Source organism: Aplidium turbinatum, chromosome 17 (assembly GCF_918807975.1).
Source record: "Aplidium turbinatum chromosome 17, kaAplTurb1.1, whole genome shotgun sequence".
NCBI lineage: Eukaryota > Metazoa > Chordata > Ascidiacea > Aplousobranchia > Polyclinidae > Aplidium > Aplidium turbinatum.
In genome coordinates, this window is record NC_137488.1 from 4,052,678 (window position 1) to 4,078,068 (window position 25,391).

The 25,391-nt window shown below is 38.8% G+C and overlaps 2 protein-coding genes across 3 annotated transcripts; both read right to left on the bottom strand.

Annotated features, from left to right (window-relative positions):
• Positions 1-1,876: 1,876 nt before the first annotated feature.
• LOC145786716 (uncharacterized) lies at positions 1,877-8,200 on the bottom strand. Of its 2 annotated transcripts, XR_014291305.1 has the most exons (7): positions 8,062-8,200; positions 7,555-7,641; positions 7,286-7,336; positions 6,182-6,319; positions 4,539-4,648; positions 2,734-4,108; positions 1,877-2,677 (listed from the first exon to the last, which is right to left on the bottom strand). XR_014291305.1 is itself a non-coding variant. In XM_082598439.1 (6 exons), the coding sequence occupies exons 1-6, from the start codon at positions 8,090-8,092 to the stop codon at positions 3,872-3,874; spliced, it is 654 nt and encodes a 217-aa protein (XP_082454565.1). In that variant the 5' UTR covers positions 8,093-8,200; the 3' UTR covers positions 1,877-3,871. The 2 variants fall into 2 exon arrangements, 1 of the variants encoding a protein (XP_082454565.1); XM_082598439.1 differs by having other exon boundaries at positions 1,877-4,108.
• A 2,469-nt stretch (positions 8,201-10,669) lies between these two features.
• Positions 10,670-23,477, bottom strand: LOC145786573 (uncharacterized). The gene is made up of 19 exons (XM_082598254.1): positions 23,329-23,477; positions 22,590-22,754; positions 21,605-21,733; positions 21,231-21,324; positions 20,669-20,902; positions 19,309-19,919; positions 18,917-18,986; positions 18,760-18,816; positions 18,290-18,449; positions 17,374-17,525; positions 16,894-17,000; positions 15,034-15,147; positions 14,408-14,521; positions 13,959-14,063; positions 13,488-13,601; positions 13,325-13,398; positions 13,009-13,053; positions 12,372-12,414; positions 10,670-11,471 (listed from the first exon to the last, which is right to left on the bottom strand). Exons 1-19 carry the CDS (start codon positions 23,434-23,436, stop codon positions 11,250-11,252), a joined length of 2,718 nt encoding a protein of 905 aa, XP_082454380.1. The 5' UTR covers positions 23,437-23,477; the 3' UTR covers positions 10,670-11,249.
• Positions 23,478-25,391: the final 1,914 nt, after the last annotated feature.

Here is a 25,391-nt window from a genome sequence, read left to right on the forward strand (position 1 = left end):
TTATTTGCCCGCCCCCCAAATTTTTTGCTTACTACCCCCTGGTCACTACACTCTGTGAGATGCGTTATTAACAAATCACTGATATTGTTTCAGTTCGATCAGTTCCGCATTCCACTAATTGTTTTCTGAACCTAAATATAGGTTGAAAGCGTGAGGAATAAAATTTCCACTCTTATAAATAGAAAACTGCGTGGACAACATGGCGGTTACCAACAATCACCCAAGAAACATTTAACCACACGTCAAATAGGAGTTCCTTCATTGTTGAACGATATCTTTTTCGTAAATTTTATTCTATAAATATTGAGACCGGAGCTAACTTCAACTTCAAGAACTTCGTATTTTTATCGATACTGGCACGAAAAATAAATTATTGTAAATAGAAAGCTAGAAAACTTTGTGAAATAAATTTGTGACACGTTATTTTTTGCTGTTTGGATATGTTAAAATCATGATTTCAAACTTGTTTCTTTGGAACTGATTGATTGAGTGCAGACATTTTATCGTTAGAAACCATTCTTTTCGTCGATGTGATTCTGAACTATCCCTATTTTAATTTTGCAAGTTTCTGTGATATAAACATAAAGGCACAACTATGATTACTACGAAAATTAGCAAAACTAATGCATTTGCTTTTTGGTTTTGCATTTGCTTTGAAAAATTTGGTATAATAGTATTTTAGGTGGGATGGCGCAACGGATAAAGCGTTGGCTTTGCAATTATGCAAACCTAGCGTTTCAAATTATTGTGATAAATGCTAACAAGCAGTATTTAAACTAGAAATGTTCTCGATATTTTTGCAAGAATTTTTCTCGTGGGTAAAACTAAACATTGAACTTTTGAAAAAATACATACACAATAGGGCTGAATCCCGGGACAAAGATACAAGTTTTGCAATTAAGGTATTTTTTAGTCTTTCAGTGAAACGGGGCTTTGTACAATGATTGTTAAATCTGTGATCAATCGAGAAAACAAATTCTACGCTCAAAAAACTGTGCTTCTTGATTTCTAAAACAATTTCTGATCAATCTTGTGTATGCTACAGTAGGCTATAGTTTCGGGTGGGTTATCCAACACAACACGCAATAAGTATGACTCCGCAATAAGTGACAAACAAGTTCATGCTGGCCACGGATATATTCGTGCTATTTCATCCAACTTTAGGCTACTCGCTGACGAGAGTTCACCAACAAACCAACAAATACCAAAAAATTGGTTAACATTTTTTTGTGTGGCATTGCACAATGAACTAGACCAGATATATTCTAACACACTTCAAGTACTCCATACGTGCGACAAAATGAGGAAATAGGCTATTTGAAAAAAGTTTCAATTACAGGAAATAATTAGAAATGACAGCATTCTGCACATATTGTGCACCGTCTACTCAACAGAAACACAAGAAGAAACTTGGTACTTTCCTTTATTTTCTATGCACAATACAGTATGAATATCATCTTGCTCTCCTCAATACGTTCTATTGGGCTCCTATTGTTTTTAGTGAAGCGCTTTAGCTGTAGGTCCGCCGCGTTCTCATTGGTTAAACGCCCGACTCTGGGGTGGTTCGACTCTCGGGGTGTGCGCTTGAGCCACGCATTTCAAGACTGCTATCCATTCAGCGGCACCTAGTGGATGGAATAATTTTCCGGCACCAACATTTCAACAATCGAAAAATGTCACTTTGCGAATCTCGGTAACCGGCCCTGCGTCAAAAGCCTCTACATCTACAAGGATGCAAAACTACCAACAATAACCTATCAAAAGTTTTTCCAATCTGAGGATAAAAATTCAAAACCAACCAACCAAGCTCCACGTGTTGTATGGTGTTTCTCAAACCATTGGCCCGCTCACAAATGAGGCACGAAAGCAGTCGGGAAAGATGGATAGATGTTTATTGGCTGCTGTGAAAAAAAATTGTAAGATAAATCACAAAACAATGTAGGCTACAGTAGGCTAAAACTGTTGAAAAGGTCACAATTGAAAAAATAAAATGATAATAGCAAAGCAACACAACAACGAGAGGCTGCGAAGTGACCATTCAAGGTCGTATGTTTCGCTGAAACACAATGTTCGCTGTTCTATAGTGAGTAGTCAAGTAGTCCTGACGTCAGGAAGATCGCTCCTTTTCAACAGTGCATATCCTTGGCGACAGTTAATTTAGTTTTCTTCCACAAAGGTAAGAATTCAATTGACTGAAAAAAGCAGCGGTTGAAAACTATGTGGCATGAATTATAGCGGTGGAAAACTGATGAGCCCAGCCTCAAACACGTGTCTATCGCTATCAATTCTTGCTACACTCGACTGCCAAGAAACACATGTTTTTGGGAAAAGTCTTGATGGTTAGTGTGGAAGCTTACGCCGGTATGGTTAGCGAAACACAATGCTCGCTGTTCTATAGTGAGTAGTCAGGAGTGCTGACGCCAAGAAGAACGCTCCTTTTCAACTGTTAAATGACGTTGCTATGGTCTATAGTTTTAGAGATGTGACATGATTTTCATAACATACTCTGCTTTTAGCTTGTTACTAGCTTGTTCTTGTGTTTTTAAATTATGCTGATTAATAGGTTTAACATTAGCCTACTGAGCGCCGCCGTGTTTGGAACAGCGACAAAGATATCTCATGAGTTGGCTTTGTCGTAAAGCATTCAACCGTAATGATTCCGCCTTTTGCTTGCAAACTCGAATTTTGAGTTGCTTTGGTTAATCTTTTAATTACGAGTTTCTTTGCAATTACGGACGCCAATTACGATTTAGTTGCGTGACAACCATTGCGTAAAGGATTAAAATCGAACACAATAGAATTGGCCCGTTACACTATTTTTGACGCTATCTACAAACGCAAAGTTACAAACACAGGAAGCAGACTGGACAATTGTTGTCCATGGCATCACTCGTTAGGCTACTGTGTTCTCCTGGGCCACATCGAAACGGGCTTTTGCGAATGGGTTTCTTATGTCCGCTTTTCTTTCCCCATCTTATTAAAAAATATATATATATTATGATGACTGCTCATCTGCTCATCCACATCAAATTTGGAACTGGAAAATTCAATCCACAAAACTTTTCGTTAAGCTGTTATTTATTATTACATGTCCTTTTCTTTCATTTTTTTACTGTTAGTCACCGTGGTAACCACAGACATATACCGTACCGTAAGGTAAGCCCTACTGTGCTACTGTTCGGCACGACTTAATGTTGATTTTGCCACTTTTTCCCGTTCATTGACGTGCTGGACTGCTGGTGCATTGACCAAGTTATAGTAGTTAGAAGGGTCGTTTTTGTTCCTGACGCGTTTTTCTTCAAGGACGAAAAATAACATAAGATTGAGTTACTAGGACGTAAATGTCTACGCCACAGCTAGTAGATCGTCACCGCCGAGGTATATTTCATTGGCAAGGGCGTAGTCATGGAGGGGAGGCAATTGCCACTCTCCCTGAAATATCTTAAATAAGAATTTCAACTTGCATTACAGTATCTTTTGACAGAGTTTTATTATTAACTTAGGTTGAAAGTATTCTTAGAATGAGCAATGTTGAAATGTTTTTTGTTTTTTTTCAAAATTTTCTGGAGGCAGCCCGCAGATCCCCGTTCAGGTGCTTCGCCTTCGCCGATTCACTGCTGTGCTCACTGGCATGTCCAATAATATTGATTCCCCCCCCCCTCCACGAACTTTTGTGCTGGCTACACCTCTGCTCGCTGGTAACGCATCACTAGCGTATCTGCAATATCTTAGGTTAGTTCAACATCCCGATTCTGTAAATTGTACTTCATGTGGGCGCAATAGATACAAGATAATGAAGCTATTGTTTACACTGTATCATTGAGCTTTATTTACAACAAAAGAGTTTTTAGTTAGTCTTTGATCTTTCCTCTCATTCAGCAGCAGACGCACGAAGTTGAACCAAGTACAAACGAAGCAACTCAGTATCGATTCTTGCTAGATCTAATATGCTGTAGTTTCCAGCTTCTTCTGGAGGGATGCTATCAATAACTTCTTGTTGCTTTTCTTGAGATATGGTCTTGTAAGAGTAAGTAGAAAAATGGTTGATAAGTCTTGTTAATTTAGTTTTGGAAAACTGTGAGTTGTGAGCCTTGTGAGGGTTAGCAATCTGCAAAAACAAAAATCAGCTGGTTTTGTTGGCTCTTTTTTTTCCGCATTGTTGCCATAAAAAAATCTCCAAAAACAAGCCATTTTTTAATTTTAGATTGGAAAGTAGTGGATAGCAGGAGTGCAACTGAAAGAAATGTAGCGCCTTTCTGCTACCGTTACATTAGAAAATAAGTAGTGCCGCTACTTAAACAAAATGGTAGCGCCGCTACTGCAAAAATTACAAAAAAGTGGCGTGCTACTAAACACCTCTGGCTATAGCATATGTAGACGAGTCATTATTTATCAAAACGTCGTGTCACTATCAAAATGTCATAATTGGATGTCTGGTCTACTTCTACACAATCATGTTGTCGCATTGACATTAACAAAACATTTCTAATCTATAGGCCTAGGCTTTAAGATGTTATGTTGATATAAAAGTGGCTCACCATTATGGGAATCCCATATGCCCAGACCGAACACTGCGCATATTCTGTAAAATCTAAAGACTGACTTCCGTCCACGTCACAAGTCTTGATTTTGAAATTTTCTTCCTTTGCTGATAAAGTGAATCTTATAGTTTATTTTATTTTCACAGTCTTTTTCAAAATATGTTAGTTCAAGCGCGGTTTCCTTTGTTGACGTTGCGTTTAAACTTAAACGTGACACCATCAAAAACAGTTCAGTTCAGTTCAGTTCAGTTGTTTTTATTTCTGACCATCATATCAAAACAATACACGTCAACATAGCAAAGGTCGAGAAAAGGGTAGAAGCGACAAAACGCGAACGTTAAAACGTGCTTGAGACCGAAGTAAGTTATTGATTTGCAAGAAATTTGGCACGGTCGCAACACCTTCAGAAAAATTTAAGATATAAAGGGAAAATAAAAAAAGAAAATGTTACAAAAAAACAAAAAACAATTAAACAACACATATTTAGGCTATAGCTTTATTAGCCGACATAGCTTTAGCTGATATATTTAAGATTTGTATGGACAGTTGCTATGAAGATCGGCCATGGTGCGTTATCAAGAGTGCTGATGGTCGTAAGGGGAACACGTCTTGATGCGTTTAGCTCATAGCAAAGAAGAGCAAGGCAGGCAAAGAAAACCCCACAAAGAAATCCTACCACGGGCAAAGCCATTTCAAGCGCAACGCACCATGCCTTGCACGACTCACAAAATAGATAGGCTATAACTTGACGACATGAAAACAATGAAAAAAACAAATAAAACAAACTAGCAAAAACAACATCATCATCTTGCGGAAATTCAATTATACCCAGGGAAGTTATATCTTGAAGATATCAAGCGTGCTTTGATAAAACTTGCGTTGATAAAGCGATAATTTTAGACCCCAGTCAGCTAAACTCGTCACCTCCACACTGATCCAACGTTAGCAAACGTTGAATTAATGCAAAAACGACAGGCATCGCCAGCTGGGATGTAGTAGTGGCATGTCACAGTAGTATGATAAATTTGGGTTAGGCTACCGTATGTTTTACACGTTAAACCATAACAAAAGTGAAGAAGAAAAAAAAAAAAAAATCGAATTCGGCATGTTAGAAAAATAGAAACAGTAATGTATTGTTGAATAGTATCTACATTTTGGTTCTTTATTCTCTGGTTGGAATAACCAAACATGTAGGCTAATAACAGTGTAACTTTATGGGATTTTAAACATTTTTTTTTCTTTTAAAGCTAGAATGATATGTATTTACTACTGTATATAAAAGATTTTCACTTTGCAGCAGACTGTCGGGCGTCCTATCATCTTCAGTTTGCCCAACAATCTTGATCAGTATTTAAATCAAATTTAAATTTAATAGACAAGAATAGTATTTTCCAATTAGGTCTATTCGGAAAAAGAAAAATTATTAGATATCGAAAGCAAAGAAATTTGAAATGCTGTTGCGGCCTTAATCAATCTTTAAATTGTTTGATTAAGACAAGCCGGTAAAGTTTAAAAGTTTGTGTGTCATATTGTGATAGTAAAAAAAATCAGAGCATTGAGGCCGAAGTGGGCTTTATCGGTACAACCAAGTCAATTTTCCTAGCACACAAACACGTCAAACTGCAACACTAAAGACATACTTAGATCAGTTGAGTGAATCCTCAGATCACGGGTTCGCTTCAATAATTCTTTCTTGGTGATCGTCTTGTCATTGTTCTCATCGAGATAGTCAAAAGTTGGTTGCACGACTGCGCGTAATTTTGCAGCAATTCTTTGCACTGCAGGTAAATATAATTTCTTAAGTAAGCGACGAATTTTGTAAGTTGCGAAAAATCGAAACAAAAAACGTGAGTTGATGGCAATGCGGATCAAATGGCCGCACCGTTAGCTCAGTTGGTTAGCGCGTGACTTCGTGAACGAAGAAGCTTCAAGATCAAGTGGCGCTGGTTTGACTCTCGGGGTGTGCGCTTGAGCAACGCATTTCAAGACTGCTTTCCATTCAGCGGCACCTAGTAAATGGAATAATTCCCCGGCAACAACACTTCAACAATCGGAAACTTCACTCTGCCAATCTCGGTAACCGGCAATGCGTCAAGAGCCTCTACAAGTATGCGAAACCACCACTTATCATGGCTTTGTCTGTCCGAGGATAAAGATTCAAAACCAACCAACAAACCAGTCAAGGTATTTAGAGGACACACTTGGTCATGCACTCCCAAAATCGAGAAAAAACATGTCATTTTTTTTCCTTTTTGTAAAATTTACTCGCTCACTCGGCTCGTTCAATCCTAAGATATGAACCAAATCGCCGGCGTTGGGCGCGCAGGGTTTATTTCGGCAATCGATTTAGGTCCAAGGGGTAGAAAAATTTTACATGCTCTGAAAAAAACTAAGAAAATAATGCAATAAGTTGTAGTGAAAACAAAAAATTTAAAACGAAAGTCTTCAATTTTAAACCAAAGCTTATAATTCAGACTTGTAGGCTACGGAAGTTCAATGTTGATGAATTTAGTTAAATACCAGTGTGTGTGTCTTGATCAAAAACCAACATTGGACAGAAAACGCTAAATGTTAAAATCATTTGAATTCCCAACCCGAAATTCTAGCGGCCTGGAAAAAAACAAACGCCAAATGTTTTTTAATTTTTTTTTTGTCTCACAATGTCTTGTTTGGGGGCCCGGACCTCTTATTGGTAGCAGGCCAAAATTATCCCCTCAACGTCCTACACTACTGGCAAGACTTACCCTTTGGGCAATTGAACAGCTGTCCAATTTGGTTGTTGAAGGACCCGTGAACTGTAAAAATAAAATAAATTTTCATAAAAATTTTAATCAATTTTGTTGAAATGTTTTGACAAGTGGGTTGCTAAATGATGATGTTAGAGATATAATGATTATTTTTTAAATACCTGTAAATGCAACCAACAAGAAAATGCATTTTTTATCAGCACCGACAGCAGTCTACCTTTGGTTTAATAAGCCATGACGCAAAACGTGTAAAACTATTTCGTTACCTTGTGTGCATTCTAGATGATCACTGAGCTCTTTAAGCAGCCTCTTTTGCCTTCGTAAATTGATTGAGCAATTTACGCAATGCAGTCCTGCAAAACAGTTTATAACTTAGCCTACTATTGCAAAATTGATTAAATATAAGCGCATAGCCTACAACAAGAATTTTTTTTTCAAGTCTACAGTGTATAGAAGTGTTTATATACCTACGCAAGCATAATTAAAATGTCTCCGAGAAACTTGCTTCAATAATCAAACGATAGTCTACAATGAAAAATCGCTTTGTATTCGACACAATACAAATATTTTTGTTTCTCGGCGGTCGAGTGCAGCCTCGTGCTGATGCCAGGAAGATCGCTCCTTGTAAACAGAACTATTTTTATCACATTTCTTTTGTTTACGTTTAGAAAGATTTTATTTTGAAACCCCAATTCTAGTGACTATTCAATTAACAACAGAGATTAGCCCGTACTTCAGTTGTAGGACCATTGAGCAATCACCTGTCCACTTACCAACAAACAGAATCATTATGACTTTCAGCATCTTTTCAAGTTGTTTTCCAACCAACTTATTTTGATAAAATTTAATTTATTTTTAAAGTTTAGTTACCGCAACTAAATACATAAAAACTTTGATTCATATCAGTATTTTAGTTACAAACAGTAGGCAAGCGTTGACAGGGAGTCCCAAGGATACTTCTGGCCACGGGAGCGATTAAACTACCGGTAGGCTACATGGTAGCTCTTTAGATATAGCCTAGTGCTTTGTTCTTAGAGGTGTCTTCATTAAGGACCAGAAGATCTCACTGGTACCGGACCTATTAGCCTCTCTCAAAGTCTCAGAGCTATTCTTTTTAGCTTGAATTCAATGTTAATGCATGTTTAAAAGCGAACGTTTGCATTTTGCAGCGCTCAACTCCCACGCTTCAAAGTCAAGGTTCAGTGCATAAAGGTCGTGTTCAGACCTTTCACATTTTGAAAATGGTACTCTTGTTGTTGCAATGCAACATGCACAAATAGCATGTGGTTGCATAGTTTTATGCTTGAGAAACCAAAGAAGCAATCTTCCTTTTCAGCAAATGTTGTGCAGAATGCAGACCAACTTGGTTCCATGAACCTTTGTTTATTAATCATTATCAGCGAGGCGTTTCAAGTCGAGTCGGAGACTAAAATCATTGCTTTATTTGAGCCTGCGGTGATTTCTTGAACAAATGTAAACCTCAAATTGAAAGGTAGTCCTGAAATTCAATTTAAGAGGTTTTGCGTAAGCCTATTTGCACAGCAATGATATCAACATGTGGGTCGCTGGGTCACATCGTCGTCGTCATATGAGCCTCTGGGGCCGAGGGCCTATCCTTGTACCACCCCAATTCACAATGTTCCCGGACTACACTGGAAGACTACTAGAGAGCAGCCAGTCTTTGGTTTCATCATCCATGACACGCAGACCTTCTGCTCCATTAGGTGGCTTGAAGATGGAGCAGTCATTGATGATGTGGTCTGCGGTCTGTTCCTCGGCACCACATTCACAGGATGAGGAAGAGGCCATTTCCCATTGGTGCATGGTTGAGCGGAAAAGCCCGACGCCCGTACGGAGACGGTTGAGGCGCACCCATGCCGTTTGGTAGTGTTAGACCGATGGGGCGTGTGTCGGCGATGAACGAATAGAGTCTGGTGGCGGTTGACTTCCATTTATGGTCCGCCCAAGCAGCCGCAGAGATGTCCTGTACATCAGCTTCGTTGATAAGAAGTTGAGCGGCTGGCACGAATGGGTGTCTTGATTTCAGTCGATGGGGGTACTCGTTTGGGAGAGCAGAGATCTTGTGGTGGAGAAGATGGTTAGGCTCCAGTGCCCGTCGACAGAGTGGCTTCTTTGCGACGAAGCTCAGCGGATTGGATGCCAGCGAGAATGGGGAGATTGTCCAATGGTGTGGGACGCAGGCATCCGGTCACTGTGCGCAGTTTATGGCAGTGAGCACTGCGGCACCAAACAGGTGCACAGTACTCTGCTGAAGAGTAGATAAGGGCTAAGGCTGCTATACGCAAAGTGTCAGCCCTCGCCCCCCAGCTAGAACCTGCCAGGCGCTTGAGTAGCGCAGCTGGGTCACATTAACATGGGTTTTATCCAACTTCGGTAGGAGATATTGCCTTATACTTTGCTTCATTTCAAATATCATGAATAGTAGTACCGGTAGTCCAGTTTTAATCCGGTGATGTCCCCGTTACCGAGGGTGGCCGGATTCACCTCGAAGTGCCGCAATCGCCTTTACACACTACCTCTACATCCATATACAAAATTCCATAAAACATTATGTCTGCCATGCTTAACCGTTGAGCTGAAAATAAAATGTTTTTTGGTTTTGAAACTTCATCCCCGGACTAACATAACCTTGATAGGTTATTCCTGGTATTTTCGCATACTTGTAGCCGGTAACCGAGAATAGCAGAGTGAAGTTTTCCGTTTGTTGAAGTGTTGTTGCTGAGGAATTATTCTATTCACTGGGTGCCGCTGAATGAAGAGCAGTCCTGAAATGCGTTGCTCAAGCGCACACCCCGAAAGTCGAACTTGCACCGCGTGATCTTGAGCCGGGTGTGTAACCACTGCAGGCCCGGATTTAGGGGGGGGGCAGTTGCCCGGGCCCCCCGACTTTTGAAGGGCCCCCCTATGTGGAAAAAAAGGTGATTTTGTGCTATTTTTTTTCCTTTTGGCCTTTAAAGTTTCTGCAAAATGCTGTGCAGTACTGGACTGATGCTACTGTATACGTAGAGATGGTTTTTCGCGCCGTAGGCTTGAAAAATTTTTTTGCACGGGGGCCCCCGATCTAAAAGTGCCCCGGGCCCCCCATCAGCTAAATCCGGCCCTGAACCACTGAGCTAACGGGTTTGTCTTCAAAGATAGCCTATCATGACCAACGCATAATACAGCTGCCGGTAGGCCTATATGAAATACACATTATGCACAAGAACCAGTTTGAAGTAGCAAAGAACAGATCATATAACTAATCGTTTTCCTTTTTTTTTTTTAAATAATTTAATAACCTAATTATAAAGAAAAAAGATGACTAGGCTACCTTTCCTGTATTGGCTACAGTTAGCTTTTAGAATAAAAATGTAGGCTATAAACGTTTCTATCTAACAGAATTATATTTTTGTATAAAAAACGTCTAAGTTCCATAACAGAAAACAGTGCTTCACATGTTACAAACTGGATGTTGCATGACGTAATTAGACGTCACAACAGGGTCAAAGAACAAACTAAATCTCAACAAAATCGGCGTTTTTCTGCAAATGTAAGTTGTCTGAAGCGGTTTTGCTTATTTCGATGCAAAGGTCTATTAACTACGTCACAAGAAATGAGATTAGCCGCACAAATTACCTGGAAACATAGCACATATCACTAGTAGGGCTACGAAAACAAAACATAGCAGCAAAACAACCCCGCAAAACGAGCTTTTACAAAAACAACTAAATACATTGACGTCACCAGCAATATGACAAATAGATCACTGACGTAAGCAGCAGCAGTACGACATGGATGATTGGTTTTCATAGGCAAGAAGCTTTGTTGTGTTCAAAACAGATATGAGGATTTTTGAGCGTGTCTGTGTACTACAAATTCTTAACACCACAAAGCAAACATCGACATTTCTACACCTATCAAACGTCTAATTCAACGTAGAAAGCAGATCAAAATGACGACGTTAACGCAATGTCGGTGTCAGGTTAGCGGCCATTGAACGATGCAACACTTTGCGGGCTGGATTCGATAACTTTGCATTTTTTGCACTTTTTCCGCCACCTGGTGACCATGGCTTCAGTTTACGATCAACGTTTGGTGGCGATCGTGTTACTTTTTTGCTGGAGTCTCTACTTAACTTTTTTGAAGGAGCAACTTTCCAGAGGTAGGATATTTTGCTTGTCACCTAGAAAATGAAAAAACAAAACTTTTTATTAAAATATCCTGAACACAACGATAAGGCCCCTGCTCTCTCTCATCCCATTTTGCTTCAAAAAAGCATGGGTTTCATTCCGACACATCAAGATCAACCAGTTGAACAAATCGCGACATATAGCCTAGTATCCCGAAAACATCAGAGGCCTTCGATGTTCTGTTTGAATAATATCAATCGGACAAAACAAGACTTGTTGTATGGATTCTATCAACTCAAACATGGGTGAACTTTTAAAAAGACAGAAAGTTTTTACACAATGTATTTTCGCACAAAACATGAAAACAGTGCAGACTACGAAACGGTACTAAAACAATTTACTTTCTGGAATGTCAGATTTGTTCTTTTTGGTCAAACTTCTCCAAAGTTAAAAAAACTATCGCATTATATTTCACACTAAATTGCGCTGAATACAAACTTATTACGAACGCGACATTCCAGAAAGTTTCATTGTTCTATAAACTTTTTGTTACATAATAAATGGTTGGTTGGTTTTTGAATCTTTATCCTCGGACTGACAAAGCCTTGATTGGTTATTTCTGATAGTTTTGCATTCTTGTAAAGGCTCTTGACGCAGGGCCGGTTACCGAAATTGGCAGATTGAAGTTTTCCGATTGTTGAAGTGTTGTTGCCGGGAAATTATTCCATCTATTAGATGCCGCTGAATGAAGATCAGTCCTGAAATGCATTACTCAAGCGCACACCCCGAGAGTCAAACTTGCGCCTCGTGATCTCGAGCCGGGCGCGTAACCACTGAGGTAACGGGGCCGAAAATGCTTTTCACAAAAAATAACGTATCAGAAATCATAAAAAATTTGTGGGCAAGTTATCAACACCAATCATCATCGTTACCGAGAACAATCATCCTCTCACCTGCCTAGGCTGGCTATGACCTGCAGTTGCTGGACGCTTTGACCTAGAAAATAATATCAAAGTTTTCCCAACAGAAGCATAAAATAATATGTTGTGACATGACCACCAAAAGATACGGCCTGATTTGTCACATTTTGTAGAAATTTCCAGGTTTTTCTAACTTTGGGCAAACGCTTAAATAAATTTTTCTAAAAATTAGATTTTTACGCTTTCTTTATTCGTTTCCCCAGATGACACAATAGGTTTTAACATCCTCACATGTTGAAAAACAAAGAAAATTTGATTTCGAAGATTTTAGTCAGACTGTTAATTTTTCAATAACAGTCTGATTTTGCGTTTTTCAACTTACTTTTTCTCATTTGCTACTGCTTCCCCAAGGCAACAAAAAAGTTTTTTGTCATTAGGAAACCGCAGAAAGTATAAACATCTAAAAAAATGTCAGTCAAACACTAGCAGTAGCTGTAATCAAAATCTGCAAAATGTGACAAATCAGGCCGCATCTTCAGGTGGCCATGGTTGTGATCTGCACAAACAAAACAGCATCCAAATGAAAGTAGGCTACTTGGCATCTAACTGGTCGCAAGTGACGTCATAATGGGTGCCACGAATCTAATTAAACGAAGCGAATGCAACTCACCTAGAAATGCTTGAAGTGAATTTCTGGTCATTTCCTTTGCTCTTTCTGAACAGTAAACAAGGTTTGAAAAAAAAAGTTAATAGCAATAACTTTATAGTAAAATTAATACAATCGCGTTTGTTTATTAGGGCTGATGAAACATAACTTCGCAAAATTAATAATCTCTCGGAAAGGCATGACAGGACTCAAACACTGGCTGCATAGCTTCCAAATAACCATGCATTAATTCAGAATTTTTAGACAACAGAAGAACATGAGAAATTTCAAGACGTCTTTATGAACAGTCGTATCCTATATCTAATATAAATTAACTTACCTTTCGCTCTTTTTTCGCTGTAGCGATTTCAAGGTCGCAGCAGACAATCGCGGATGCTTGGACAAGTCTGCCACCTAACGAATAAAAACAATGCTGTTAAAAGGCTTGACAGGAAGCACAATATTCGAAAAGTTGAAAGTCTGTCTTGTCGTGAAGAACATACTTTGGCATCTTTAGAATGAGCTAACATGCTTCTGGACCGTGATATCATCTCCATACGTTCTTGAAGTGGGGTTTCGAAGAAGACAGTGTGGAAATCGTACAATGCCGCTTTCAACTGTGAGAAGGTAATGCTGTTAAGACATGAGTTTTGCCAGGTGGCGTTGGTTTTGCCTGGTGGAAAGTTTACATTTTTACAACATTTCTACTTCTGAAGGCGTTGAATCAACGTTAAGACAACTGTGATGGGGTTAAAATTTGAATACGATTTCCAATCACTTTAACTTTAAGTGATTTCAAGTCGTTCTAGTCGTCAATGGTTCAAAGCCTCTACCAGTATGCGACATTGCCAGGAATCACCTTTCAGAGGCTTTCTCAGTCTGGGGACAAAACCAACCAATCAAAGGCAACTTTTCTACAAGCGAAACAAAAGTTTGACTGCCGACATACAAATATTGACTAGAACTCTAAGCACCTGTGAGAAGAGTCTGTTCATGAGAGTAGCATCCTGGATGGAGGACATACTCGTGGCCACGGAAGAGTCTTCGCTCCTCATCGAAAGAATCGTTCTGCTTGTGTCCTGAAAGAAAAGTTTGGTCAGTTTTTCATATTGTTTTTGATCCGGTTGTTTCATGTCTTTGGGCACCCAGCCCATGTGCACGTCTCCTGACGTCATACCTAAACCTTCTACACATCATTTACTTAGCAAGATTCGTGTGGACTCTATTTTCCTCCAGTGAAGACGATCTGTTTATGCTTACTCCGAGACCACACGGGTTGGAAAAACAAAATATTGCAAGTGCAACAAAATCAGAGCACTGTGATACCCTTTTAGAAATTTTAAATGATACATGAACATTAGAAAGATGTTTTTTGCCAGTCAGCTGGTACAGAGTCACGGAAAACAAACAGGGCGTGACTTACTCTAATCGTCTGCATTGTGGTTTGCACGGGCCGTGTAGTCAGAAGCATCCTAATGAGATGGCCCTTGATAAGCGCAGAGAATTTGCACCATTTCTGGTGAAGTTCTTCATCCATCTATAGATAAACAATTCAACAAAGATTGGTCAAACATTCTGGAAGACCATTCAGAAAGAAAGAAAGTAGTTTGATCAATGAGCAGTACGATGGCGACACTAGTTAGCCGTATCCAGGCTTACGTCCGGTGATTGAAGATTTAGATTAAGTGGAAGGGAAGGCAAGGAAGCCGATCTTCGTGTCCACCTTCAAGCATGCCTTTCATTGTCCTGCCAAAGACACAACCCAATGCTCGTAAGCGGTATCGGACCGGCGCCCTTTCGAACTTCGTTCCAGGGCTCCATCACTCGGCAATGCAGCCATTTTATGGAAGGGACAAGTACGATGGCAAGTTCAGAACTTTGCAATTTTCGAACATTTTTTCAGATGATACCTCCAAACTAACAATGAAAAATACCACCATCAGACACTTAATTATGGGAAACTCATACAGTTCTACGAGTTTGCATTGTCATCATCAAGTATAGAATTGTCAATCTTTGCAACATTTCAATCGAGCACAAGCAACTTACTGGAGGATTATAATGTTGTAATGACACATTGTCCTCCTGCCACGCGGGAACGGCTTCAAACACAGAAAAGCTCATCAGAGAGTCCGACAACTCACACTTCCCGTGGAGCAGCTCCTGAAACCATGAACATCCTTGTGTGAGTAGCAGGGTTGGCTGATTTAAATCAAATGATTTAAATCATTGATTTAAATCATGATTTAAATCAAACAATAAAAATCAAAAAAATCAATTAAAAAAATCAAATAATTTTTTATTTGCTAAAATAAAAATAAATACATCAACAAATGTTTCACTGCTTCTCTGTAATACAAAAGTTATATTTAAATACTTAAGGCTATAGGCTATGCATGTTTTGAAAGGCAACTTCGTTTACTTGGCAGTTCACAAACAGTGTTGTTCACTAAACATAGTTTTTGAGCAAGTTTTTTCCACTTTTGGTCTGGTTGAATCAGAAGTTCGAAATCGATTGGGCACTGCAAAAGCTGGCGAGCTTGTACTTATGTACAAACTTCTCAATGCAAAATAAACTGCAATTTTGTGTCATCTGAACTTTTATTGTTTCATGGTATGATACGTCGGTAACATAATTATATTACACAGTTAAACTTTCTTTGCAAAAAGTCTGGTTGTAGGCTATGCATCAGTTGAGCAAAAAAGCAAAGTAATGTGTGCTCAAACGTAAGAAAAGATTTTAGTGTAGTGAGATGACAGTCTGAGACATACCTCAATCTCGATATGCACATTATGATTTAGTATAAAGCAACATATCACACCTACTTAAAAATATGTGCCATAACCTGACGCGACAATTTATCGAAAGACAATTTATCGGACGACAGTTCATTGAACGACAGTTTATCGAAAGACAGTTCATCGAACGACAATTCATCGAAACGACAGTTCATTGAAACGACTGTTTATCGAAACGACAGTTTATCGAACGACGAAGCACATATGCAATGGAATACTCAGGGGTTAGGGGATAATGGTTAGGGGCTAGGGGTAACTGGTAAGGGTTAGGTTTTCGATTAACTGTCATTCGATAAATTGTCGTTCGATAAACTGTTGTTCGATTAACTGTCGTTTCGATAAACTGTAGTTCGATTAATTGTCGTTTAATAAACTGTCGTTCGATAAACTGTCGTAGTACCGTGCAATAGACACTAGACAGGCTAGCCTACAATATGATAATAAAAATGATTAAACACTTGCAAAGCAAAGCCTTTCAATCAATCAAGGGGTTAAAAATAATTCTGCTATCTTACTAAAATGATCTCTTCCCCCAAGTAGACTCGACGCTTTTTTATATAAAAAAAATCAAAAAAATCTGATTTAAATCAAAAAAATCCGATTTAAATCAAAAAAATCCGATTTTTTTGATTTTTTTTAAAAAATCATGATTTTTTCCAACTCAGGACTGAGTAGTGACTGAGTAGTGAACGTACAATGAAGAGTTCTCATTGTAAACGAAATGCTGTCAGCAATAGCTGCATGTTGAACTTTGAAGATTCACCGCAAGGCAAATGCTAGCAGAATTATGGCAATAAAATGGCGGAGTTCTTTTTCTCCTTTTTTAACAACGGAAAGATTAGCAAAATGTTTCAGAATCTCCGGTCAAGAAAAGACATTTCTATAGTTTGAAATACGGCCACTGAGCAACAGTCGCTTTTTATTGGCTACACAAACGAGCTACTAGTGTGGTCGAAATATGTGAGTAGCTGTTGGTTCATTGTAAACTTTTTGACAATAAATTACAATGTGGAGCTCATTTTTGTGATTCGTCCCACAGTGAGACGCAGCCCTGACCAAGCCACCCGCAAATACAGAGCAAAGTTATCCTTTCCGCTACAAAGCGCTTACATCTTTGAACTTGGCGAGTTGAGCCTCGTGTTGTGCTTGCAGTTTGTCCATCTCCTTCCTGTGCTGTTCCTCCAGCATTTTGCAATAATCGGACATTGTTGCGTTTTCTGTAAGTATCGGTCGCTTTTAAATTAAGTTCACATCGGGAGCTGTTCAAAGGTATGACGTCATTTCATGGCTTTTCTGTATTCGTATTTCGTCAAATACTAAACTTTTCGTACACCTTGATGAGGTGATATGCTGGCATTGACACTTCCCCACGAGAAAGTGATTTGAAAAACCCCTTGAAATGATGTAAACTTGCAATGCAAATAGCCGCTCAAAAACTGGCATAAATGGAAAGAAAACTTTATAGTTAACAAAGAAAGCGTATTATCATCATCAGTTTTTTCGCGAACAATAAAGTTCCTCCTTTTCGGCAAGAAAATATACATAAACAAGCAATTACTCTTGATAACCGAGTACCATTTCAAAACGTACCTTTGGAAAAGAGGGACGATGGATGGTATTCTGGGCGAGCTGTGGAGACTGAGCTTTCCTCAGAGTCAGATGGCATCTCCAACTTCCGCTTTACATCGCTGGAAAACGCTTCCACACTTTGTGGTCTGCTTTCATCCTCCAAAGGGTGAACCCTACAACGAGAGAGATGAGACTCTATTTTGTGGCTGATGAAAACAGGAACATTTAGCGACTTAGGATGAGCTTTACACAAGCAACTTGTTATCTCACTATCAAGTTCGCACACAATTAGTCAAATATAGACGCGTTTTGTCATATCCAGGCGTACTCCCGGTAGTTGAAGATTTAGATTAAGTAGACAAGAAGGTAACGAAACCAATCTTCAGGCATGCCTTTAAGTGTTCTGTCAAGACACAACCGCATGCTCTTGAGCGGTGTCGAACCAGTGACCTTCGAAGGCCAAATCAGGGTTCTCACCACTCGGCTATGTAAAGCTTCCCACATCCACTCATTGAAGCGATTCATAGGTGGAATGGCAAACAACAAAACGAGATGCGGTTAGTCAGTTACACATTTGTATTGTTAACAAAGTCACATCGATGGGATTTTAATTATTTAATCGTTAGATTTCCGAACAATAACCAGATCACGTGACACAAATAGTACGTACAACGTACATATACGTCAAAACATGATTTAACAGTAAACTTTTTTAAAATCTCTCAACAGTGCATAACTTGGAATAAGTCAGTGGCGTGGTACGAATGATGAGCCAAGCCTTATAGGCGAGATACGTGTCTATTGCTGTTAATTCTTGCTACACTCGACTGCCGAGCAACTTTTAGAATTACCTTTGAATGAACACCAAAACTTTACCATGACGAAACGAAAATCACAATATGAAGGCCAAAACTTTCAATAAATAAACTTCACTTACGTGTGCGCATCACGGGAACTGACCAAGAATGGAGAAGGAGCATCAAGGGAGTAAGAATTTCTCCTCACGCGACGTTCTATGGAGGAGGAGGTGGTGATGTCTTGCGTGGCATCACATTCCGATCTATGAGGCTCATCTATCACTGGCAAGTGGGAGGCCACTGTTAACGAAAAATGTTTGTTAATTACATTGTTGTCCTGGAAGCTCAGCGAAAGTTACAAGCTTCAATCAGTGCATTGCATGGCGGTGAGATCTGAGCGATCTTAGAAAAGACCTTCTATGACATCTATTTATTGTTTATCCTCTGAAGTTGAAAAAGATACCACGTATAGTTACATGCTGGATGAATTGTAAAAAAAAGTCCCTTTTTGGCTATTTTGTTAAAGTAAAACTATCTTATCTTCATTATTAATGAAACAGAATCTGTAAAAAAATCATTTATATTTATTTTTACAAAAGCACAAACCCACCTTCTTGGATAGCTTCGGATTGAACAAGGTTGAAAGCGGTTGGGGTCAATTGAGATCCTATCAAAGTATAGCGCAAGTATATATTAGAGCCACAGCAGATTGATATCACTGGAAACTACTTCATTGCACATTGAATGAAACGAAACTCAAACGTTACCTGGTGGAGCGACAGTTGCTGGGCTTGCAGTGGTTGTCAGCGTCAAACCATCCACATCTGTAGTCTGAGCCTGAATATTCCGAGTAAGTGTAAATATACCAGTAATAGTAGCAACAATCATTCAAAGTGCCTGACAAGAAGCGTAAAAATTGGAATGTGGGCAGAATAAAGAAACGTATTTTTAATCTCCTACATCATTACAATGTAACTGCCACAATTGGAAAGTGCGTTAAAAGCTCGCTTCAGTTATGTCTGAAATTACAACATCTTGTATTCAGTCTCGTATTAAAAATACTACAATATAATCTTTGTGGAGCACACATTAGGAGTTTGCATAGTAAAATATGCATAAAATATGACAGCAAATTACACGTGTTACAGCAAATCCTCACCTCTTCAGCTTCCAAAGCATTTCTGTAACATATGAGTAAGGACTCGGTTTCTGGAGTTACTGATGTGGTCATTGAGGTGGGACACTTTTCCTTGAAAAAGTCTGGGGAGGAGGTTTCTGATGACACAGTTTCCACAGTGACCATAGTGGAGTCCTCTGAGAACCTGCTGACCTGAGCAGGATTATCATCAGTGTGCGAAGAGCTCCGAATAAGGTTCTTCTCTATCAGATGTAAAGCCTTGTTGATATGCTCAGTTGCTTTGCATGGTGAAGTAGATTGGCGGCCAGAAGCATTGACCCGAGGAGAATAATAAGGAAAATCAACGCTGCTGCTTGTCAGGGGATTTTCTTCATCTGTGAATCCAACATGATCACAATTTGCTTCCCCATCTTGATCAAGTCTTTCTGAAGCGGACCATAGAGCCATCAGATCCTTTGCAGCATGTTCCAACGCAGTGTTGACCATTTTCTCAGCAGTTTGCTCTAAACATTCTTCAGAAACCCATAATCCTTCTCCTCCATTCTCCACACGACTCGAAAGTGAGTGGTTAGGAATGACAGTTGCCATGGTGTTATCCGCCCATTCACTTCCACCAGATGAAGAAGTAGACACTAAAAGATAAAGGATAGTAATCAGACCAACCTTTCTGTATTACTCTCACTACAAGGATAGTTGGATAGATGGAAGTGGTGGATGTGAAGCAGCGGTGACAACAAGGGCAAGATTGGGCTGGGCAAAGTTCAGGGAATGTGGGGAAATGTTGTATGGCAGAAAATTTTCACTAAGGATGAAAGGAAAAGTATATCGGAGCTGTGTGCGGCCTGCAATGCTATATGGTAGCGAGACATGGGTATTGAGAGAGAGTGAACTGGCAATCTTGAGAAGAACAGAAAGGTCAATGGTGAGAGCAATGTGTGGGGTGAAAACGAGAAGGGAAAAAAGGACTGAAGAATTGTTGGATATGCTAGAGATGAGAGAGACCATAGACCAACTGGCAAGGGCAAATGGAGTAAGATGGTATGGGCATGTGATAAGGAGGGAGGAAGGAAGTTTTCTTAGAAAGGCACTAGATCTAAAGGTGGATGGGAAGAGGAAACGCGGTCGTCCAAGAAGAACGTGGAAACAACAAGTGAAGGATGAGTTTAAAAAAGTCGGACTGAAGGAGGAAGATGCAAGGGACAGGGTGAAATGGAGAAAAGGGATTAAGACAATTGCTGCGCGGAAACAATCGGCCACCCCCACTAGTGGGGAACAAACCGACGATGGATTATGATGATGATGACAAGACACAGCTATCTATAGAAAAGGCAACACACAGCAAAAGCTACTCGGGTCAATGAATGTAACAAAGCATTCAAACCTTGTTGTGTCTTTCCACCACATGGTACTTTTCCAGCAATGGAGATTTTTATGCCAGGCGAGTTTGATTCAAACGTTAATGATTTTTGAAGCAAGTTTTGCAAGCTAAGTCGGTATGCATCTTCGTGGGAGGTGGTGATACTTTCACCTGATTCGTCGGGGTTACTTTCCGGATGTGACGTAAGGGAAGTGGCATCACTGGAACTTTCTTTGACAGTCGCATTAGATAGTAATCCTAATCAAAATTCATTTTTGATAATTAATGTTTAAGAACCATTGCTTTTATCTGTAAAATGTAACAACTGTTTTTCTTAATGGGCAAAAAAACAACAAAGAGTTTGCGGATGTTAAAGATAAAATACCCATGCAGAGCTTTGGTTTTTTAAAGCAACTCTAAGTGTCTGTTCTCAACGTATTTTCTTTTAATTTACTGTAGTTTAGTATGATACAAGCAAAAACAATGCTCGGTTGGACTTGCAACATAGAAAAGTTAAAAACAAGTCAATGGAAGTACAAATATATCAACGAATATGTACTTTTATCAGTAAAACTACGTTGTTTACCTTCAGAAGGCGAAGGTGTCTTCAATGGTGTCTTGTCGTCACCACGTGATCGTGGTGAACAGTCAGGATTGGTAGTTGAAGTTGTGACGTCAGACTAAGATTTTGATCAAAAGTTGGAATATGTTTTGAGATTTTTTAGGGAACAAACAGAAAGTCAAAAAGTAATGCACCAATTGCATTCGTTCTAGTCATCTTACATCACAAGCTGATACATGTATCTTACTTGGGTTTCTGACAGCAGCAACGTTAACTTGGAATAAATTGATCAAAATAAACAATAAATTGCTGAAAAATTATATTGGGTATAATGCACCAAGAAGTTTTTAATTACAAACAGTGAAACTAATGGAAGCAAACCATTTCTAGAAACTTACATCCACACTGGATAGAATTGCTTCCACTCGAGACAACAAGGTACTTTTCTGCTGCTTTCGTCGTTTACGTTCCTTTTCCAAAGCTTTAGTTCGATAAACTTGCATTTCGGTTCGTGTAGCAGAGCAAAGCTGAAGTTAGGTTAATAATTTTGTTAATTAGTAGACGGTTTGACTGACAGACTGTCGGCTGTACACACACAGTGCCTGAACAAAACTCGAAAAAATGAATGGACGCCGGCAGAGAGCACACGCCATATCTTTGGCAAGACATGCTTAAAGGTGGACTTGAAGATTGGCTTCTTTGCCTTGTCCACTTAATCTCGGAATGGCCCGTTTCGGTGAGTCCGATCCTTATTCGGTGATTTTGTCAATTTTTTTTTTAATTATTGGGTACCGTAGCCTAATTGCTGTTTTAGGGTTAGGGGTTAGAGGTTAGGAACTCACCGAATCGGACTCACCGAATAGTAGCAGACTCACTTAATCTAAATCTTCAACTACCGGGTAAGCCTGGATACAATAGAAAAAAAGAGAAACCAGCTTGAGACCCCAAACAAACTGCAGTATATACGAGTATACAGTACAACAAATCACCTTAAACTGGAAGTGAATAACATAATCAACATCAACACACCGTATCCAGATCAGGTTCTGAAGGCCATATTAGAACAATTATATATATATAATACTTTTGAATTTTGCAAAATATGGTAAAGTAAAAGATGAGAATCAAAATGAAAGAACCAAACTAACTTAATGGCCAACTTACTTCTTGCTGCAGCAATCACTAACCCTACTAAATACCAAGAAGTAAACATAAACAATAAAATTTATTTGTCAGTAAAAATAGGGTAAACATTAAAAAAATTATCAAAAAATATCTTAAATTGACGACCTTCCTTGTGTCACAAAATCTTTACCAACCGCTTTTGTTGCTAATAAAAGTTCCAACTACCGATACTTAGTAAATAGTAAGTATTGCATATACCAGTGGAGGAAGGATGGATTGCTTGTGAAAAATCAAAGATGATGTGGTAGGATAATTGAAGGATCTTGGAGAATGGCATCCACAAGATGATTCTGACATCCAGCTACTGTTGCTACTATTTGTTGCTGATGAGTTGTGACTTTCTTCAAGGTTAATGCTTGTATCCTGCAAAGATGCATGAATTGAAAGGATTATAGTGCATTTTTTAAGTAAGAACTTTTTTTAAGCACCTCACGTTTCACAAAAGCCGCATGTGTATACAATTATACATATTAAAATTAGCTAACAAAAATTTAGAAAAAAATAAAGGATACCATTAATGCACAATACCAGAATATTGAATACTTGTCTACATAAATGAAGAGATGATATTTCATTTTCAGATATATATACCAATAAATCAAGTGCAAATGCTTTTCTTTTAGGCTATGAGAGTTGTTAAAAAAAGTTAAAATGCTTTATCTTCAGCAGTGCATTGTTACAATTAGGTATCTACAATAAGAAATAAAGCAAAGTCAAAGGAATTTTATGTCAGCCACTGGTAGACAACTCATATTTTAAATGAAGGCGTGACCAGCTGTCCAATCCAGTTATGTATATTTAGGTCTCGAATGACAACATTTCAACATCCCTGATATAAACAGCGTGCCATAATAAAACTTCTTTAATTTCCAATTGCAGGTGGTAAGGTACTTGCCAAGCTTTGACATTTCCAAAAAAATATTATAAATTGACTTACTGGAAGTTTAAAACTAGCAGCATTAAGTCCAATGCTTTCTGTCTGTATTCCATCCAGAGTCAAGGGCGGAGTTACAAGTTGATCAAGTAGTTTTTCCATGTCTTTCATTAACCACAATTAATATTCTTGAACATATTACTAAAATGTACAAAAACTACAAAAGTAAACATATAAAAAAGCACTCTACATTGTGCTTATACATTTAATTAAACTTTAACTACAGTAATGTGTTGGTAGTAGACCTACCGATGAATTAGAAATTTTGAATTGTCTTATAAAACTGATTGCAAATATCAAACTTAACTTAAATGCACCAAAATGTAGTGGAATGCACAATTAACTTGTTCTTTTCGTTTAATAAAACTTTTGTTTTTTATCATGTTTTCAACTCATTTTTCGTTGCTACAGTATTAACTTTGTTACCTACCGGTACTAGCTCAGTTAGTTGAGCACCCAGCTTTGTGCATGAAAAAAACGTAATAATTAAGCAACACTGGCTTGGCTCTCAGGATGTGTGCTAGAGCAACGCATTTTAGGGTTGCTTATTATTCAGTGGCACCAAGTGAATGAAACAATTTGCAGACAATTACCTGTTAATCTCAGTAAAATGGGCATGCATCAGTAATTCAAAGCCTACAAGTATGCAAAACCTGACCTGACGTCCTCTCTCAGTTTTTTTTTTTCGTAAAGCACCGTATTTGCCGCATGGTGACGGCGCGTGTCGAGCGGCATTGCCACCGAAAAAGGCAAAAATTGCAGCCCTGGGCCTACTACAATACCACAACGATACATAAAATTACATTTATCCAAGGTCATGAACTTGACCACAGCCACACACAGTTGACATGCACATCTCCGGCTATGGGTCGGACCACCATCATCTCCGGTCCGGAGTCAGAGTTGAAAAAAGTGGCCAGAGTTTGGCTGGAGCCACCGATTGTTTTATTACTAGACATCATACACTGGAATCATGCTTTGATGTGTATTCATGTCATAGAATTACGGCCAGGGCGGAGACTTATAAACCAGCTCCGATGTTTCATAGGAGTCTATGAGTACTGAGTAGCCAGCTCAGTTCATTCGTAAACCTCACTTGCACATCAGGTGACTTACCACCTCATGTGGTTTGTGGGGTTAGGCAGGGATATCTATAACTACGGGATTGGAAACTCTGTGGAACTGAAAACCACTTTATACACCAGTAGGGTCACTTTTCTATGTGCGCTGCTGTGATAAATAATCACATAAATTGACCTCAAAGGGCAGCACGTAGTAGACTAAACGAACAACCAAAAGTGTAACAATCAATTCCCCTGCTGTAAATTGTAAGGTCTACGCTTGCCTGGTTTGTTTATTTGTTTGTATTCCATTAGTGCAGTCATGTTGTATTTTGTTTGCTGCTTAAAAAATTCCAGAATGACTATTGGTTTTAGTTCTGATGACATCGTAAACGAATTGGTTTCGTACTGGATTGGTCTGTGAACAAGTTGATGATACAACAGCATATTTCACTGATTGCTGAACACTCCTCATTTACTTCTGATCCTATTTGCAGTACGCAAAATGCTAAAGAACAATAGTAGGAGGTTTTTGGACTCGTTGCATTCATTTATTTTTTGGATTCATTGTTTTTTTTCTAGCAGCGTAAATGTACTCTTATACATCAATTAAGTGTCAATGGGAGTGTATTTTGTATTATTATTGTAAAATCGAATTTTGTATATCTTTTAGTCGGTATTTTATTTTGTTAATCTTTCTGTAGTCGTAGTAATGTGATGACCCTACTGATGTATAGCACTGAATAGAGTTTCCAATCCCGTAGTTATAGATATCCCTGGGTTAGGTTATAATAATAATAATAATCAATAAATATTTGATGTTGTAAGAACCGAGCGGCTTTTTCATCATTCTGATATACATAACGCATTTGCTGTTAATTAGGTCAACAGCTAGTTTCATAACTACTAACTCTAACCATCAATAACATCTGATAACATACAGTATACTATATATAAACTTTTAAGTTTTAGAAAACATATTAGTGAGAACAGAGAATGAAAACA

Excerpts from the sequence above, each read along its gene's own strand:
- LOC145786716 (XM_082598439.1), bottom strand. The coding sequence starts at position 8,092 with ATGCTGAAAGTCATAATGATTCTGTTTGTTG. Across the intron at positions 7,642-8,061 it reads CATAATGATTCTGTTTGTTG|GACTGCATTGCGTAAATTGC; the intron begins GTAAGTGGACAG and ends ACTGTTTTGCAG. Across the intron at positions 4,649-6,181 it reads GATTCACTCAACTGATCTAA|CAAAGGAAGAAAATTTCAAA; the intron begins GTATGTCTTTAG and ends TCACTTTATCAG.
- LOC145786573 (XM_082598254.1), bottom strand. The coding sequence starts at position 23,436 with ATGAAAGACATGGAAAAACTACTTGATCAACTTGTAACTCCGCCCTTG. Across the intron at positions 18,987-19,308 it reads ATGCTTTGGAAGCTGAAGAG|GCTCAGACTACAGATGTGGA; the intron begins GTGAGGATTTGC and ends CGGAATATTCAG. Across the intron at positions 13,399-13,487 it reads CTCATTCTAAAGATGCCAAA|GTGGCAGACTTGTCCAAGCA; the intron begins GTATGTTCTTCA and ends TTTATTCGTTAG.